Raw genomic sequence first — 20,802 nt, 5'->3', positions numbered from 1 at the left:
TAAAATAACAAAAATCATATTGAACTTTTTATATTTTATAAAATTTAAATTAGTAAATAGTCAATTTATACTTTAATCTCTTAAATTTGATAAAATTTAATTTAATACTTTAACTTTTATAAAATATAAATTAATATAATAATAAAACTATATTTTACTCTCATAAAAATATATATGTTTTACAAAAATAATTTCTAGCTTGTCACGTGAAGTTGTATGGAGCCTCACACAAACGAAAAACCCAAAGTTTTGAATTCAAAAATCTTAAGGTATAATATCTCCCCAAATCCCTATACTCTTTAAAATTTAAAATTTATCCAAGTGAGTTAAACCAAGTGTTTGGTTAGTGGAATTTGATTGATACAGTGTCCAACACCATAACACGTGCCAAATAGATTATGGTATCATAAATTGAGATTAGAAATCAAAGTCAAACAAGAGGTGGATTTGTTTAAAATAGATTCCTTGAAGCATTTATTTCCCATAAATGCTAATCTCATTATTTTACACTACTACATTGGAACACCCCCTTCATTTTCAATTTCACCCCTTCTCCATTGTCTTCTACTTATCTATGAAGAGGGTGACACTGTTAAATTCATTTTATCTATTTAATTTAATTTGACATTTTATGAAAGTTGAACAAATTTGTTCCAAGTGAAGTAAAAATGTCACAATTTGGGTCTTAACTAAAAAATAGAAAAATCATAGGCACAATTTTAAGTGAAAATTATAGCTAATAACTAAGTCTTGTTTGATAAATTGAAAATGTTTAGTATATAGTTCCATTATAAAACTGTCTGTTATGTTAATAAAAATAAAGTATGGAATATATTTATATTGTTAATAAAATATTTAATTTTTAAAAATGATTTATTTCATAATTTTAATCTTACTAATATGATATTTATATTATTTTTGATAGTTTTGAAAAAAAATTAATATAATAATTTGAAATTTTCATTTTCTAAAAGGAATATTTCTTTTTTAACAAAATATTTTGAATATTTTTTTAAAAATAAAATCAACTTCTTCTTTTTTCAATTTAGATAATTATTTTATTCAATTAAAATTTGAATTAATTGAAACTTTATTAAGAGTTAAATAATGATTTATCAAAAACAGAGTTAATCTAGAAAAATTCACACTAATCACAATATCACAATTTTTAACTATTATAATAAGTATATTACTCTTAGCAATCAAGAAAATTGAGAATTTTTTTAAAAAAATTGTTTTGGCTTTAACTCGAAAAGCTACACTAATTTATTTGATTCTTTAAAAGTAGTACCTACGATTATATTCAATAGTTAAGTTTCAAAATTGTGCACACAAAAATATTGAATTATAATAAACTATTTAAATTATTTATTCAAAATGATTCAAAAACTATAACAAATCAACTTTATAATTTGAAATTTGAATCAAATTTTTTAAAATATAATTCTTATTATTATTCATACTTCAAATTCTTAAATTAAAAATATTATGTACTTTAAATATGTAACAATGATATGAATATACAATAATGTCTATTGAACTAAAATTTAATAAATCGGAAAATTAATCATGAATGAAATGAAATCTTGGTGGTATAAGAAGAATGTGATGCATGGTTTGATGAAGACAATTTCTATATTTGTTTTATCCACAAAATCGTCGCTGGGTTAAATTTGGTTTGAGATTTGAGTAATTAGTTCATAAAAGAAGAAGCAATCACTTCCTTCCTTCCTTCCACTTGACACGGCCGTACGCTTTTAGATTTGTGAAATAGGGCCAGGGCCGCCTTTACCTTGACTAGCTCTTTGGCGTTTTTGCACAAACTAATGTACATAGCTGTACCAATCATAAACAACAAAAATATATGATTTTAGATTCATTTAAAAAACACTAAGAAAACAAGGCTTATATATTTGTTTTCCTTTCGTGTCATAGTTTTCCACGAGGCAAAAGAGGAAAATAGAAGGCTCAACTTTGCTCCACTGTTTACTTCACAAGGATTTTGCCTCCTCTTTGGCTACTTCTTCTTCCTTTCTTTGGTTTTAGCCCCCTTCTTGGCATTGTTTTAATAGCAGCTGAGAAAACAAAGGCAAATACAATATGGATAATTCCAATGAAGCCTCCTCTTTTTCTTCGGCTTTGTGAATATATATATTTACACACTTTAATCTCTTGTTTTCATTTTTACTTTCTGGGGTTGCTTCACCTTCTGCCAAACACATCTATGGCTGAATACGTCTGTTTGTTTCACAAGGTACCCTTTATTTTTTCACTTCATTTTGCTGTCTGGGTTCTTTTCTTTGCTGGGTTTGTACTTGGTTTTCTTTTGTGACGCTTAAAAATGACTCAAATTTCTGTTGAATGGCCCTGGATTGTGTCGAATGATGCCAAAGCTCAAATTTTTCGAGAAAAAGTATTTTGATTTTCCTTGATTCCCTGCTCAAACATTTTCATTTTGTTAAGTTAGTAGTTCCGTCTTTGTAAACAATATATTGCTGGGTTTGAAGGATAATTTGTGTTTGCATGTTTGGATCTGGGTTTTTCTCCACTTGTTCTTGAACCAACATTGTATTATTTTTTTTGTTTCTGTTTTAGGACTCTGATCAAACTATTAAAATGGGTTTTAAGTTTTAACTTTCTCTTCTATTTCCCTTTTTCTTTTACAGAGGGCACCTTTACTTTTTTTTAGCTTGCCTAGTTACACCAGTTTGAAATATATCTCAGAACAATTCCTCTTTACTTTGCTACTAAAAGTGTTTGCTTGTATGTCAAAATCTTAATATTTTTCCTCCTTTTCTATGCAGGAGACAGTAATTGTAAAGTCTCCCAAGAAGTCTCCAGTGTTCTTAAGGACAATAGTTTTATTGTTTGGTATTGTGTGTGGTATTTATATCTGTACAGTCTGTTTAAGGCAGATAAATACAGTTAGCAAGATCAAAACTCAGAACCTCCAACTCATTGAGAGTCCATCTCCAGATAGGAACATTCTTGTACAATTAGAAGCTCGAATTCCTACCTTGCATTACCCTAAGCCTCAAACTTTTAGCAGGTAAACATGTATACTTCCATTTGGAGTTTTTTTTTTCTCTTCTTTTTAGTTAAATTATCTTAAGATTTTGGTTTTTAATACTTTGGTAGGGGTGAATGCATACAAAATCCGGTACGATTCTTTGCCATATTGTCGATGCAAAGGTCAGGAAGTGGATGGTTTGAGACTTTGCTAAATAGTCATATTAATATAAGCTCAAATGGGGAGATATTCTGTGCAATGGATAGGAGGAAAAACATTTCAACAATTATGCAGACTTTAGATAGAGTTTACAAGTTAGATTGGTTCAATAGTGCTTCCAAGAATGAGTGCTCTGCTGCTGTTGGCTTCAAGTGGATGTTGAATCAGGTAAGTAAATGTAGTTGAATTTTCAAACAAATTTTACCATTGCAAAATTACAATTATATATATTTGTGTTCCTATGTGATCTGATACCTTTTTCTTATACATAAAAATGAGAAAAAAATGTTTGACAAGATCCCTTCCAAAAAGAAATTGAATTTGCGAGGCTTTGGTCAGGAGACCTCTAACTGTCATTGAATCAAGTTTTGAGGGAATTTCTGGTTAAATGTTAAAGACTTCAGATTTGCTTGCTTGTATGTTTTATCTGTAGTGTACTTACTTTTAGATATATGATTTTTGTATCTCCCGATTTCTATACAGTGATTAACCATAGAAGAAGTCATGCGAGAGGCTGAGTTTAAGATGGTCATTATTCTATATGATGGATGGAAATTATTTGAATCCCAGGGGTTGCTTTATGGTTTATTTGCTAACTGCTAGATTTATTTTTATGCAGGGATTGATAGAGTACCATAAAGAAATAGTAGAATACTTCAATTATCGGGGAGTTTCTGTCGTGTTTCTCTTCCGAAGAAATTTGCTTCGAAGAATGGTTTCATTGCTTGCAAATTCACATGACCGTTATGCTAAGCTATTAAATGGAACCCACAAGTCTCATGTTCATTCACAGGAAGAGGTATTTGTCTCTATACCTATCCCACCATAGACACACTCTTTTGCCCTTTTTTCTTTTTGTCTTTCATTGTTGGAGAATCTTGAAATTATTGCTAGTCACTTAATGTAGGCGGCTGCTCTTTCAAGTTACAAGCCGATAATCAACTCTACATCATTAATAAGTGATCTGAGAGAAGTGGAGATGGATGCTGTCAAGGCTTTGGAATACTTCAACAGCACCCGTCACATGGTTGTGTACTATGAGGATCTTTTCACAAACAATACGGTAAGGATAGTAACAAGTTTTCGTGAAATATTTACCATACTTCCAGACTGCTAAACAGCTTTTTAGTAAATGTCCTAGTATACACGCCTTCCGTCCTAAATGATTTGCTATCCTCTTATGCAATGCCATTTTTCTTAACTCATTTCTTCTAGATTCTTTTATGTTAATGCCATTTCGAAGTAAGCATTCTTGTCTAACTTGTACCTCTGCTTTATGTCATTGTTTCCCATGCTTGTCCCAGAAACTAGATGATGTTCAAGAGTTTCTAGGTCTTCCGCGGATGGAATTGACTAGTCGACAGGTTAAAATACACAAAGGTCCATTATCTGATTTTGTGAAGAACTGGGATGATGTGATAAAGACGTTAAATGGGACACAATACGAGCGTTTCCTCCAAGCTGACTATTAAGAACAACTCTGTCACTCTAACGTAAAAAAGGGCATGGATACCACATTCTGTTGACTTTTCTTTCTTTACTGTAAGCTGACCGGATATTCACCCGAATTGAAATTTTTGGCTGCCGTGAAAAGCATGATGGTGACCACCCTGCCAGCAACCTCAGGTGATCAATACTGCGGTGAACTATGTAACGTTTCTTTTCTCAAAGTCTATAGATCTTATAGACAGCATGTATACATCAGCTAATGAAAATTTGGGTGAACCAATTGTTCATCCTTAATAATGGTTTCATCTCTTTATTTCCATCAATGTTTTGCCTATTTCGTTTTACTTTATGGTTCTCCCTTGCTGTGCTACACACAAAAAGACCGTTAAGAGGCCAGTGATCAAGGTTAAAACCAAACTAGAGACTAGTTTATGAACCAACTTGGCCTTTTTTGGGTGTAAAATACGTAGTTGGTCCGAGCTTATGCAATGCAAGGGCATCTTATATGTTTTAATGATAGACTGCAAAGTAAGAATATTAGATATTTGTTTCAATCAATGTAAGCTATGCACTGAATCAAAAATATTTTTATTGATAATCAAATATATATATTTGACTGTTTAGGGGTATTTGTTGGAATTAATCCTATAATCAATTCAAATAAATTATCTTCAATTCTTATATATTGGTAACAAAAAATGTATTTTGCAGTCAGATTAACATGAAATAGATCAAATATATAAAAAGAAGTAATAATTATGGTGATCGGATTTCCGTTGCATATATCCCCAAAATGATGAGCTTTTGCTCTTTCTTATTTCCAAAGATAAAAATCTTCCATGTTTTTGAAACTCAATTGATAAGCTTTTTAACACCAAGGAACCTATTTAACAGCCAAGCAACTTTATCACGAAAAATTTCGAGAAGAAAAGTTGAGAAGAAAAGTTGAAGATCCAAAACAATAAACTTTGGATTTCGAGAAGAAAAGTTGAAGATCCAAAACAATAAACTTTGGAGTTCAATACGAAACGATGGTGAATTAGAAGAGACCAATTTTGTTTCTGGACTTAAAATATCAATCCATGATGACAAGCACATGAGGAAGATATTAACAAGTTTAGGGGTTACAATTCAAGGATATGTTATAATCAGTTGACTTGCAGTGCATTTTTGAAAGGGATCTAGGAATTTCTAAGTTAATAAGTCTTCATATTGATAAAAAATATGTCTCTTAGATTCACAATGCACTTTGAATCACTCAATTTCAAGTTTGAGAACTCAAGTTATGACCGTTTGAATGAAGGTTGCGCGAGCAAAATTTCTGGATGGGATTATAACAGAAATTACGAGTTTCGGACTTTTAACTCAAATTTAAATTTAATTTTTGTTATATATGAGCTCAATATTATATTTATTAAGTTTTATTATTTATTTATTCCAAATTTTAGATTTTTTTAGGAGTTTTATGTCGACAAAAAAGTTTAGTTTAAAACTACTTCTTGTTTAGATTCATTAGAGTTCAAGTATGCTTAAGAGTTTTATTTAGATGTACTTAGCTAACCTATATAAAGGCCTTTCCATTATACACAATTTATTAATTCATTCACCAACATTCTCTATTGAGTTAATAAAATTCTCTGAGTTTTTCTCTTCAATAGTTTCTCTTTGAGTTTTCTTTTAGAAGAGTTTTATCAATCTTTTTAGATTGTGGGGATCATCTTCAAGCTTTTTCTTGGCAAGTTTTCTTTTTTTTGGATGAGAAATTAGAGTCATTTGAAGGGGGTTGTAGATTCATTTGATTTCCAAGGCTTTTTAGGACTTCTACACGCCACTTTCCATCTTTTCCACCTATCTTGTTTTGTTTCTTTGTTGTTTTATTCTTATTTAATTGTTTCTGATCTTTAATTTGGATTCATTGTTCTTCTATCTTTTATTACTTGTTTTAATTGTTGCCCTTTTTACTTATTAGATCTGACTTGGATTTGTTTGCCTTTCAAGTTATGTCAAACTTTAAGTTCTCCTTCATTCGTCTAGAGCCATAGGCCAAATCAATGATTAGGAATGTAACACCCCTTACCCGAGACCGTCGCCGGAGTCGAGCACGAGGCGTTACCAGACTTAGCTTACTAATTCGGGGCATAAAAATTTGCTTTTAAAATTAATATAGTTTCATTCATTCATTATGTCCCTAAAAAGGGTCCTCGAGACCCTAAAACATGAAATTGAAACGGTTCGAGAACAAACCGGAATCAATAAAAATTTTTCGATCACTTAAACAAATCAAAACAATTTATTTCATCTTTCATAAATAAACTGTCCATCTGCATCATAGTAACTAAATAAATCATAACTCGAGTTGCGAAACTAGAAATTCAAATCCGTAAATTTTATCTAAAACTAGACTCGTATATCTTCTTACTAATTTTTTTTTCAGAATTTTTGGTCTAGCCAATTAGTACAGTTTATTAGTTAAAATTTCCCCTGTTTTAGTGTTCAGCTGCTCTTACCTCTGTTCACTACGAATTAATCTTCTCCCTATACAGAATTCAAATAACCATGCTGTTTATTTCTTTTAAAAGTAGACTCAATAAGGAATCTATACATATAAAGTATAACTCCTAATTGTTTTTTTACAATTTTTAATGAATTTCTAAATTCAGAACAGGGGATTCAAAAATCACTCTCACCCTGTCTCACCAAAATTTAAATATCTCATAAAATACAACTCATTTATTTACTCTATTTTTTTAATATGAAAATAGACTCAATAAGCTTTAATTCTATAACTTATTAACTATCTAAATCCATTTATACTATTTTTAGTGATTTTTCAAATTCATGTCATTACTACTGTCTGATACTATTTTAAAGCTAATTTCACCTTTTTCATGATTTCCATGGAATAACTAGCATTTAGGCATACATAACACAAACATGTCCTTGATTAGCCATTCCAATAGCTAATCATTATCAAGTATTTACATACCATTCATTATCCATATCATAAGATCATACACACAAAATGGCTACGATGCTATATATGCTATACTCAAAATGAAACGTCTAGCTATACCAAAAATAATCCTTGTGATAGTGTGCCCGGACGTACTTTACGATCCCCGAGTTAGCTTGACAAAACTATAAAAAGAAGGAAAATAAAGGGGGTAAGCATTAAGCTTAGTAAGTTTGCATGCAAATAAATAACAACATTCATAAGAATTATCTTACTACTTGGCATGATACTACTTAATGTAACTTCATTAATTGTCATAGACATATTTTAAACTTCTTCACTTACTCACTTACTTAAATACTTACTTACTTAATCAAATTTATTAATACATTTTACTTACCTTTTTCCTTATCAAGCATACATGTAACGCCCCAATTTTCGGGAATTCTGTGAATGTTGGCATAGGTTTAATTATATTAGTGGGCCTCTAGAAGGGCCAAGCTTAATATAGAACCCGGCAATTTTAGTTAATTTTTGTTCCATAAGAAAAAGGGGGTGAAATTATGAAATAGGACCTATGTGAAAATGTTTGAAAATGCTATAGGCTAAATTGAAGTGGCCAAATAAATAGGAGTGCAAAATAGGAAGATTTGCATGACAAACCTCCCATTTTACATGAAGTGGCCAGCTATCATATTGTTGTAGACAATATGAGCACTTGATATCCATAATTCATGGTACAAATTGATAATGGGTTAGGTAAATGTTCCATGATAATGGATTAGGTAAATATTCCATGATAATGGTTTAGGTAAATGTTCCATGATGGACATTTCATGTCTTTTGTATTAAAGAATTAAATGGATGAAATATGAAATTTTATTAAAAGAAAAAGGGGTGAAAAGAACAAAGTTTTGTCCATCTTTGTTCATCATAGCCGAAAGTTAGAGAAGAGAAAGGAGAGGAGAAAGCTCTTGAATGTTCGGTCACTTGGGGAAGAAAATTGAAGGTAAGTTCATGGTAGTTTGCTTCTATCTTGATGTTCATGAGTTCTTCTTGATTCTACCTTAACTCTTGAAGCATATTTTGGTTTTTGGTTGTGTTGTGAGCATTTGGTCATGAATTAAAATGAAGGAAATGGTTGTTGTTTCATGTTCTTTTGATGAAAAATGGAAGATATGTGAAGTTGAGCCAAACAAATGAGCATGTATGTGCTTAGATGCTAAGGGGAAAAATCGGCTAATATGTTCTGCTTTAAAATGATAAAATGGAGATTATACTTAAGTAAAATCATAGATATGTGATGATTGATTGGTGATATACATGTTTAAAAAAAACATGCATGCAAGTTATGTGTGAAAGAGTGATTTGGTAATAAATCTGCTTGGGACAGCAGCAGTAACGTGAATTTGGAAAATCACCATAAATTGTGGGAGATGAGTTATAAGCTGAATAAATTATGTAATTAAAGCTTGTTGAGTCTAGTTTCAAATGAAATAAACAAGAACATATTTTGAATTCTGTACAATGAGAAATTTGATTCGTAATGAAGAGTGGTCAGATTAGTCAAACAGTGAAACATGGGAAACTTTAAGAAAAATCTGGTATTGATTGGACATACCAAAAATTATGAAAATTTTATGGATAGAAGATATATGAGTCTATTTTCAGGAAAAATTAACGGCACTTGATTTGGAGTTTTTTAGCTCCAGTTATAAATAATTTAGTGACTGTTGCTCAGGAAGACAACTTGCAGTGAAATTATGATTATGTGGTAAACATTGACAAAAATTTGTTAATGAGTTGCATATTGATTTCTTATAAGCTTACTATGATCTGTAGGTGTGGTTGGCCGAATATTGTAAGGGGTTAATACGTAGTTTGTATTTGAATAGTTAGATTAACGTGTTAGTAATCCAATTGTAGGCGGTTCATGTGTGGATCTCGTCAGCATATCGTCGCAAACAAGTGTGTAACTGACACCCTCTCATAGACTAGATTGACAAAAGCTGAAAAGCCGAAATGCCAAAAAGTCGGTATTTTGGGAATTTGCGAGTGTGCGAATGCTCGTAAGATAGTTGGGTTTGTATATTTGGTAATCTAAAGTAATAAACTACAGTACGCGCGATTTAGTACATTTTGATAATTTGGGCTTAATGGGCCAAAGATCGGGTTCATGGGCCAACGGCCTAATTCGTAAGTATCTTGCGGTAAGTGTTCGATAGTACGTAAATAGTTAGGATATGCATGAAAACCCTAAAAGCAGCTAAATTACTATAATACCCCTATGTATGGAAAATTACTGTTATACCCTTAGGTGCAAAATTACCGTTATAGCCCTAGGGTTAATTTTGACTGAAAAACATGACGATCTGATTCTGTATGATGTATGCCATGATTATATATCTGTTGCATGGGGACATGGGTTATATTATGGAGGAAGCGTCCTGGTGGCTATGCCACAATTATCTGATCTGGTGGCTCTGCCACATATATCTGTCCTGGTGGCTATGCCACAATTATCTGATCTGGTGGCTCTGCCACATATATCTGTTCTAGTGGCTCTGCCACAATATCTGTATCTGGTGACTCTGTCACAATATCTGGCAGCCTCGCTGCGATTTCTGTGGTGTGTAGCCGTTGGGTGGGTCGAATTGTCTCCCCACACTGTGTAAGGTTGGTACGGGGGTGTATACGGTTGGATATGGTTGGGTTTCTGCATAAACATGTAATATCTGTTCTGTTCTATTATGGGCCTATGGGCTTTATTCTGAATTTCTATTCTGGGTTAAGGCCAACTTATTCTGTGTCTGTGGTTTGAGCTGATATAGGCAATGGTTGGGTTAATTTACACACTAAGTTTCCCCAAACTCACCCCTTTTATTTTCATCCACGCAGGTAATCCCCAACCATAGTGGGCTTGGAGCTGTGAGGGAATTCGGAATGGCCACCTGTTCTGAAAGTTTGATTTTCTTCTTGTGAACTGGACATCCTTTTAATTACGTTTGAGGTTTTGGGCTTTTAAATGTAATAAGGCCGCTTATTTATTTTGATGGTTTTATATGTTTTATTAAGATAGGTAATATTTATATTTAACTGTTGAAATTGGATAGCTTTAGGTAGCGTTTTCAAAAAGCAAGAATTGATTTCAAAATAACACGAAAATAAGCAAAGCTTCCGCAATGAAGATATTTTCCAAAATTAATCACTTTTCCTAAAAAGGACTTAATCAAATTGGTTTTGTGACAGCCTTAAATCACCCTAGTCAGAATGTGGTTTCGGGACCACAAAACCGAGGCATAAAAATAATTTAATATTCATTTTGATGCCTATAATATGTGTTAATTCGTGTGTGACATTTTTAATGTTTTGATTTAGGGTTATAAATGTGAATTTCACTAAAAAAGACTTAGTAGTAAACTTTGAAAGTAGGATAGGGAAATGTGTGATGACTAATTGAATCATGCATGCAAAACAATGGTTTTGCATGTCAAATACCCCTTCTTTTTATAAGTGGTGGCCGGCCATGACAAAGGATGATGGGCAAAACATGTCATAGACATGTTGTGTTGGTGCATTATGGGAGGAAACAATAAATTAAGGTTAGGAATAAAGAAATGGAAAAAAAAAAAAGAGAGAAGGTGTGTGATCCCCCCCATTGCCGTGAGTTGAGGGAAAGAAAACGAAAAAAAGTGTTCATCATTTTTCACTTCTCTTGGCGAAAATTCTAAGGAAGAAGGAGGAGTTCTTGCTTCATGTTTGGTTTGGAAGAGGATTAGGAAGAGGTTTGGCCATACTTGTATCTAGATTAAGGTATGTTTGAGGTTGTGCCATGAGATTCATGCATGTTTTTAGTTGCTAGCTTGAGTTCTAATTAGCCCATGGTTCAAATCTTTGCTATGTCATGGGAATGATGTTCGGCCAAGGTGGATTTTGTGTTAATGCCATTGCATGCTAAATATGAAGCTTGTTAATGATATATGTGATGGTGGGTTGATGACTCTTGGATTTTCTTTTTAGCATTTTTGAGTGAGACATTAAGTTCTTTGTTTAACCATGACCAAAATTGAAATGGTATGGTGTTGTGATGTATTCGGCCATGGTATATCCATAAGTATGATTTATGCTTATTGCATGGTAGGTAAGATTTGTGTTTTGGATATATGTTTATATTTGGTTATAATCAACTTGAGATTCGGCCCTTGCACCTATATGTATATATGTTTGCACATGATGTATTGGTATGACATATATACTATCTCAAGGTATATATTTACTTATGATGATGTTTGGTTATGAAGTAAATGATAGATGCGTATTGAGCTACAATATGTAATGCATTAGTTAGTAAAATGTATGCCATTTATGTGTGGTATTAAATATGTAATTGGCCTCAACATCAACATGCATATTCGCCACATGAGATGGATTGGTGTGCATGCATTCGGTTAGAGGCAAGCATATTGATGCCTTTATCTTGGTTAGGACAATCGGCTAAAAAGGAGTGTGGGTTAATATCTTGAGTTGATGCATGATTTCACATGTATGTGACTTTAATGTCTAATGTATAAATGTGGGCTAAGTGCCTTGTGTTCCTCTTTTCGATGCTCAAATGATTAAATCGATTTATTTATTTAATTAAGCTCAAGAGCAAAGGGGATCTAAATCCGATAAAGGGAAGGAAAAAGTGGTCGAATAGCCATCGAAATCGTTCGACAACATCCGAGGTAAGTTCTTGAGTAATAGAGCTTAAATTATGATTTGATTAGATCATGTTTTAAGCAAATCGAAATCATGCTCTTTGTGTGTGGATATTGAGCCGAAATTTGCAAGTGTGATAAGTGTCTTGTGTTTGAGTTTTGATAATGAAAATGAAATACGGATGTGTCATGATTTAGTGTTAAATGTGCATGGTTATTCGAATGATGTCCGGCTAAGTCCCAAGGCTTTGTGCTAAGTGACCATATCCGGACTAAGATCCGAAGGCATTTGTGCGAGTTCCCAAATCCGGGTTAAGTCCGAAGGCATTTGTGCGAGCTATTATAACCGGCTATGTCCCGAAGGCTTTTGAGCGAAGTCGCTATATCCGGATAAAATCCGAAGGTACGTGATTCGGGAATGAACGATCTTGCTGTAAAATCCAGTTAATACGCTTGAAAAATTTCAGCAATGAGGTATGTTCGTATGTGCATTGGAATAGTTGAGTTCCTTCGAATAATATTCGCTCAGTTGAGTAATGAGCTTCCGGTATTTAGCTAAGATGATCCTTTATGTATGAAAATAGGGGTTGGAATGTAAAGTAGAAATGATTTGAAAGTATGTATACACGGAATTATCCGTTTAATTATGTGAATGCTATACTTCAGTTGTGTTTAAATTCTTTGCTCAAAACTTACTAAGCATAAATTGCTTACTCCGTTTCTTTGTTCTCTGTTTTATAGATTTTGGCTCGTGAGCTATCGGACTCGGGATTTTTGGAAGTCGAAGTCTCCCACACTATCAAAGCCCCCCCTTTTGGTATAATTTTGGTTGAACTTTGAAATGGCATGTATAGGACTACCCTTTTTGTTGTTGGTCATGTACCCATGGATTTTGTGTAAATTTGGATAGCCATGCGAAAATGGCTTATATACGTTTTTAGCATAGTACTATAATCGTTTTGTATGTTGATCACTAAGAGGTATGGAAATGTTTGGAAACGATTAGCCATTGGAATGGTTAATCATGATTATACTTTGTGCTATGTATGCAAAAAAGGGCTAATTGAATCATGGAAACTATGAAATAGGTAAAGTCTACCTTAAAGGCAGATGCTGACAGCAGCAGCAATGTGGATGTGAAAAATCACTAAAAATATTAGGAATGGAATTAAATAGTGAATAAATTATGTAAATGAGCCTTAATGAATCTACTTTCATATGGAAGAAACGAAACGGTCATATGAGTTGTACGTTAAGAGATATTTAGGTTTTTGTGAAACAAGGCCAGAACGATTTCTGGATTCCCTGTTCCGACTTTGGAAATTCATTATAAATTAACCAGAGATAATTAGGAGTCATGCCATATATTTATAGATTCCTCTTTGAGTCTAGTTTCTATAGAAACAAACGGAATCAGTATTGAAGCCCTGTACAGGGAGATATCGAAGTTGTAATGTGCAAAGGTCAGTGTAGTCGATCCCTGTAACATGGGAGACTTTAACTAATAAACTGTACTAATTGGCCAGACCAAAAATTCTAGAAAAAAATTTGTAGATGCATATATGAGTCTAGTTTCAGGAAAAAATCACGAAACTGATTTTCGAGTTGTGGAACTCAAGATATGATTTTTAAGGTGACAGTGACACAGTTAGCCAGCTGGCTGGAAATTTTTAAATGGACTGTGAAAATAAATATATTATGTCTGTTAGCACCTCGTGTTCGACTCCGGTCACGGTCTCGGGTACGGGGTGTTACAGGTTTCCTAGAAATATACATGACGTTAAGGTATGGCAATGGCGGTTTGCATGTCTAGGATTGGATCCGAAGGGAGTTTGGTACTTAAGCAGTCTGATGGACTCACCTCCTCTTTTCCGGTTTCCTACCTGGTGCACAGCTTCCATTCACTTTAACCTATAATGAAATCATCTTTTAAAACACTCAGTAAGTTTTCTTTTTGGATCGGAAATGTTTTGAATGCTTCGATGTGGCATGTCAGATCTGGCCATAACGTCTGGGCCGGGTAAGGATGAACATTATATACTTACCTTTGCTCTTCTGGTATGAACTTGTCTTACCCTTTTTTAGTATAACTCATCTTACCTTACCTTACCTTGATATTCTTTTTAAATTTTCCTGTTGAACCACTTGGAATACTAAGGATACACAGGTACCTTACCATTTCCATGACTTGTCATGGTCTTACGAGGTATCCTTTTGAAACTTACCATGCCATGTCTCGACATGGGTTTACATGTTATCCTTGCCTTATGAACTCACCAATGCCATGCCTTGGCATGGTCTTACATGGGACCTTTGCCTTATAGTAACTTATCAATGCCATGTCTTGACATGGTCTTACATGATATCCTTGCATTAGAAACCTTACCAATTGCCATGCCTTGGCATGGTCTTACATGGTATCCTTAAACCCTAATGTCATGACATTTGTATCCTACACATTCCTAAGGTTCAACCGGGACTTTTTGAAATTACTTCTCTGTCAATTCATGCTTGAGTCTTCTTTGAATAATTTCATAAAATAAATATACACATGCTGGAAATTAACAACATTAGCATAAAATAATAGAATATTGCATTTATTTACCGCAAACTTACCTCGAAACAAAATACGATCAACTATATCGATTTAGTCCACTATCTTTTTCTTTCCCCAGTATAACTCCGGATTTTGTTCTTCTTGATCTATAATAAAAAAAAATAGCATATTTAATACTCACATTTATTAAAATAGTCCTTGACTCAAACTTTGGCAAAATTATATTTTTCCCCAAACTTTTACATATTTACACTTTTGCCCCAAGGCTCAGAAATTAAACTTCATCCTATTTTCTTATGTTTTATGACATGTTGATCATTTTTCCCTTCTATGGAAACATCAAATTCTCACTCTAACATGTACTTATGAACATTAGGTATTTTTACCGATTATGTCGTTTTACTCGTTTTCATGTAAAATCGCTTAGAAAAAGTTGTTTAACACAATTTCAAGCTTCATATTCTACCATAAAGTATCAAAATAAACACATTTCACCTATGGGTATTTTTCCAAATATAAATCCTAGGTTAAATTATAGCTAGAATAAGCTTAATCAAGTTACCGGGACTCCAAAAACGTAAAGAACATTAAAAACGGGGCTAAAACGGACTTACAATCAAGCTTGGAAGCTTGAAAATCCCTAGCTATGTCTTCCTCATGTGAAATTCGGCCAAGGGGTTGAAGTGTTTTTAATTCATTTTCATAACTAAATGACCAAAATGCCCTTAATTAAAAACTATGGTGTTTTATCTTCCTTTAGGTATTTTTGTCCAAACTAGTATAATGGTCTAATTACTATCCAAGGACCTCAACTTTAAAAACCCATTACTCACAAGTACTTAGTACCTTTTTGAACTAGAACAAACATTTTACAACTTTTGCAATTTAGTCCTAAATATCAAATTGGACCCTCTATCGATAAAATTTCTAAACGAAATTTTCACTCAATCATGCAATCATGCCATAGACTTTAAAATGATAATAAAATAAATTTTTCTACCTTGAATTTGTGGTTTCGCAACCATTGTTCCGTTTAGGCCCTATTTCGGGATGTTATAAGGAAAAACTTACAATCTTGTTCCGCACGAAGTCCTTATAATTTGGTATCAGTTTCTTGGGCGTTTTGAGTGTTCTTTGTGTTTTTATAAAATACTTTCCAACAAAACAACCTCAAAACAGTTTTTTACCTAGAAATTTTTCGGAAAAAAATATTTTCTAGTAGGTGAACATTTTCCAAATGATCTGAAATTTTATATATTGATTTTAGGCACTCTCTTGAAATATAAAAAATTATTTCCCACAAAAAAAGTGATTGAAAAAGAGAAAAAAATTTAAAAATATTCTATGAGTTGAATTTCATGCCAAAACTTTTTATATCAGACCTACAGTTTTGAAGGAGGCTCTAGATTAAATTTTGTGATTTTTGGAAATCGGGAATATTTCGAATGAAGTTTACCAAGTTGCTCCATAATTTTTGGGTTTTCAATGATTTCATTAACTTTTAGCCTTAAGTTTTCATTTGTTTTTACTTTTTACTGTTGTTTTATGCATTCTAACACTTTATTGTTCTTGTGTTAGTAGGTTAAACCACATTACACATTTTTTTTTGTGTTCTTTGGTGTCTAGTCGATTTTAGACTCCGAGTGCCATTATGTTTGATTTGCTAGTTAGATTCTTACACATTCTGATTGGTTGATATAAACACTTTTAAAAGACTCACAACATTAATTCTTACTCCATTGAGAATTTGATTTTTTATTTTTGAGTACACAACGATGAGGTTTGCTTTTTTTTGTTTGAGCATTTTGTTCTTTCTAGGCTTTCACAATGACTTATGATACTCGTAGTAGCAAAGGGAGTGATAATAGTAGTGAAAAGCCATTGTTTACCATACAAAACCTTTTGGTTTTGTGATGAATGATAAATTCAATACTATGACTGAAAAGTTGCAAATGGGTCAAGAGGTTTGAGATGCTCACGATCAACAACAAGACACTATTCTAGACACAATCAACAAAATGTAAACTATCTAAGTATCCAAATTGAGCGTTAGAATTGTAATTAAGGAGATGAGGTTGACCAATCTCGTCTTCATGCAAATAATATTAGGCATGCACCTCGCACGAATGATGAGACTTTCGTAAATAATGACCATTGAGAACCTTCTTTAGCTAAAACAAAGTTCTATATTCCACAATTTCGTGGAAAGAATGATTTTAAAGCTTATTGTGATGGGAAAGTTGGACATAAACTAATATGCCAATCCAAGAGGAGATGGTCAAATGAAGGGAAAAGTATGATTGAGTTATTTCTTGTCGTGAAATGTTATTGGTGTGGTTCAAATTATCATAAGAGTTTTTGATACCTAATTAGTATCCAACCAGAGAAGAAAGTAAGTATGACTTTGTGCTTTTTGTTGAGTCTTCTTACTCAAGTGGAAAAGAGATTTGTGATAACAAACTTTGTGAATCGGAAAAAATTGATAATTAGAATTTTTTCCTCGAATTTATGGATTTAGATGAGATAGAAATGTTATGTTCTCCTACTGAGATGTATTGTACTAAACTAATTATTCATAATACTTGTGAGGGGATATGGTAAGTGAGGAAAAATCATGTGAAGATATGGGGAGAAAAGAGACATTGAGTGATAAAAGTCTACTTGATGATCCACTTTTGGTGAGTTAAAATACATATGAGGTAAAATTGAAGAGTTCTCAAGTGGGAAAAAAAATTAAAAGCAAGAAAATATCCATGCAAAAGTGAGGAATGATTATGTTTTAACTAACCATAACTTGAATTTAGTTAGTGGTGTTTATTTGTTACAGGATTTAAGAATCTATTGGCATACTTCCAATCACATTACTCTACCATCGATAGACGAGTTTACTTATGGGAGAGAGGTAAGTTGAACATCACAATTCTCCACGAGTGCTACAAGGTAATGAAACATTAGAAATTGAATTAAGAAGATATACCTTGAATGTTTTTTATAAGTATGCTACTGATTTTATTTTCAAAATATTTCCTTACGACATACATTCTTAATGGTTAATGTAACACCCAAAACCCGGCCTAGACGTCCAGACCAAGTGCAAAGAATTACATTATTGATTTTAAAGTCCCAATGTTATAATGCAATAACACCAAACCATTCATCACATAATATCCACCACAACTATTAATTAAGTATGCAATTTTCCAAAACATCATATTATCATAAAATACTGAAAACCCTAGTAATAGTTATTAAACAAAAGGCAAAAGCTTGACCGAGCTCCCATAGCACCGACCCGTTCATGTTTGAGTTCCACTTGTAATCCAATCAAAAAATAAATGAGTTGTGAACTTGGTGCATAAAAGAGGTTCATTCAAGTGAAATACAATTGAAAGACCATTCTTGAATCCCAAGATTTGATTAAACAATAGAAGTTATTCCAGTTCAGATACAGAATAGTTTAGTTACAGAAGAAGAAGCAGTTTCAGTTTCATTTATAGAACATATCAGTTTCATATGCAGGTTTTCCTACCTCCAACCTTTACACACCATCTTCGGCCATCCCAACACCATTAAGGGCATTCCATACTCATCCAACCTTACACACCATAAAGTGTCTATTTGACACATTTACAGAGTCGCAGTTAAGCTATTAAATCAAAATACGACAAAGCGCCAGAATCAGAGTTATTTGCATTATGGCTTAACCACTAGTTCGAGCAGAGTACTTCCTTCTTCACAATATCCCAACCTATTCATATGCAGTGTACAAATATCCACAATTACAGAGTATAGTTCAATATCAGAAATAGCTATCACAATACACATCCAGTTATGCTATACATATGTCAATCATAGAGCATCAGAAAGCCCTCATACTATCGAATTCAGATTATTCATACATTGAGAAGGTCAAGATTAGTGTCGGCCACACACACGGCTTCAGAAAAAAGATTTAGAACTGATTTATATGCCACACGACCTAGACACACACTCGTGTCCTTGCCCGTGTGCTTCACATGGCCTAGACACATGCTTGTGCCTTTGGCCTTGTGGTTCCAAAACGTAAACAGTGAGTTACACAGCCTGGACACACTCCCGTGTCCTTACCCGTGTGCCTCACATGGTCTGGGCACACGCCCATGTCCCTAGACATATGTTCCTAAGTCACAAATAGAGAGTTACATGGCCTAGACATATGCTTGTGTCCTTACCCGTGCAAACTTTGCACTAACAATGCCACACACGATCTGGGCACATGTCCGTTTGCCTTGTCCGTGTGGCCCCAAAATGATGAGCAGTGAGTTACACAGCCTGGACACACTCCCATGTCCTTACCCGTATGCCTCACATGGCCTGGGCACACGCCCATGTCCCTAGACATATGGTCCTAAGTCACAAACAGAGAGTTACATGGCCTAGACATATACTTGTGTCCTTACCCGTGCAAACTTTGCACTAACAATGCCACACACGATCTGGGCACATACCCGTTTGCCTTGTCCTTGTGGCCCCAAAACGATGAACAGTGAGTTACACAGCCAGCCACAAGGCCTGGCACACGATCGTGTCCCTATCCATGTGGCATTGACAACCACATTTTTTGGTGATCAAAATTTGCATGAAAAAAGGTTTTCAGTACGCATCTGAAGCCGTTTTAATGCCAGAAGAACATAAGAGTATTCCCAAACCTAATATGACCATCCAAGAATCAATTACACTATCATTCTCAATTCAATGCTAAGATTGACATATTGCCAAAATCACGTCGAAGGTTTTGACAAAACCCTAACTCAATTTTGCACACTTACCTTGCACGTAATAGTGAAAATGGGACTAATGTGACAGAAGAACGTCTCTTGTGAGATCCTCGCCTAAAAAATAGCCAATCGAGAGTTTAAACATTGTATTCAAGTAAAACGAGTTACAACCCCGTTTTGACAGAAATAACGATATGAAGACGAAACTTGCAACAATGGAAAAAAATAACAACTAAACTTACACAGCACTCGTACAATCGACTTGACAAGCAATGAAAAAGTTCCCAATTAGTGCAGAATCAAGTATCGAAGCAAGCAAAATAAAAATATAATTATAAAAAGAAAAGGAGAAATAAAGAAGGAAAAGAACGAAAAAGAAAAAGGAGAACGATAGAATTAGTCAGAAGGATTTAAATTAACCACCAACCAGCCTTCCGATGTTTAACAAAAATATTTCTCTATTGCATACTCCAGGATTCAAACTCGTCTCTAGACAAAATACAGATAGATGCTTAATCAATGAACCAGTAAGCTCATTCTTGACATAGACTTATTCTGAATCAAATTTAACTAAATAATACATGGATAGAGATTGTTCCAAAATGATAAAACTTTTAACGATGCGACTCGAACTCCAAACCTTAAACACAATAACAACACACAAAACCATAAATACAAAAGTTTAATTACTGCAGATTCTCACAATCAAAATCTAAAAAATTTGGGGCGTTACAGTCAAGTTTCATTCTACCTTGGTCTGAAAATTCAATTAATTTTACTTGTCTATATAGGTTTGTAAAGGATACTTCTGTTGTATGTGATAGATTTATTAAATTTATGCATTTGCGCTTGCAACATAATTATCTAACTTAAATCTTAAAAATGAATTTTCACATAATAATCTAAACCTTCTTGATTTTGATTGTTATGTGAAATTCTTGACTCATCGTTCGAAATTCTTATGGATGACCATGCATATTCAAAGAAAGTTAAATGTTATTTTTTACTTGAAGACTTGTGTACCTAACATTTCTTTGTTTAGTGTTGATAACTTGTTTTTAAAGGAGGCACACTTGATTGAAGCTAATTTGAAGGATCAAAATCATGTCTTTAATCTTGGAGATAGTTTTTGTAACACCCTAAACTCGGCCTAGACG

General features: G+C 33.3%; 1 protein-coding gene across 1 annotated transcript; it reads left to right on the top strand.

Moving 5' to 3' along the window:
• Nucleotides 1–1,911: 1,911 nt before the first annotated feature.
• LOC108450785 (uncharacterized) lies at nucleotides 1,912–4,975 on the top strand. The gene is made up of 6 exons (XM_017748551.2): nucleotides 1,912–2,254; nucleotides 2,805–3,049; nucleotides 3,139–3,397; nucleotides 3,849–4,028; nucleotides 4,137–4,292; nucleotides 4,534–4,975. Exons 1-6 carry the CDS (start codon nucleotides 2,114–2,116, stop codon nucleotides 4,699–4,701), a joined length of 1,149 nt encoding a protein of 382 aa, XP_017604040.1. The 5' UTR covers nucleotides 1,912–2,113; the 3' UTR covers nucleotides 4,702–4,975.
• The last annotated feature ends 15,827 nt before the right edge of the window (nucleotides 4,976–20,802 follow it).

This window comes from Gossypium arboreum, chromosome 11 (assembly GCF_025698485.1).
Source record: "Gossypium arboreum isolate Shixiya-1 chromosome 11, ASM2569848v2, whole genome shotgun sequence".
NCBI lineage: Eukaryota > Viridiplantae > Streptophyta > Magnoliopsida > Malvales > Malvaceae > Gossypium > Gossypium arboreum.
This window is presented reverse-complemented; position numbering and strand designations above follow the sequence as displayed.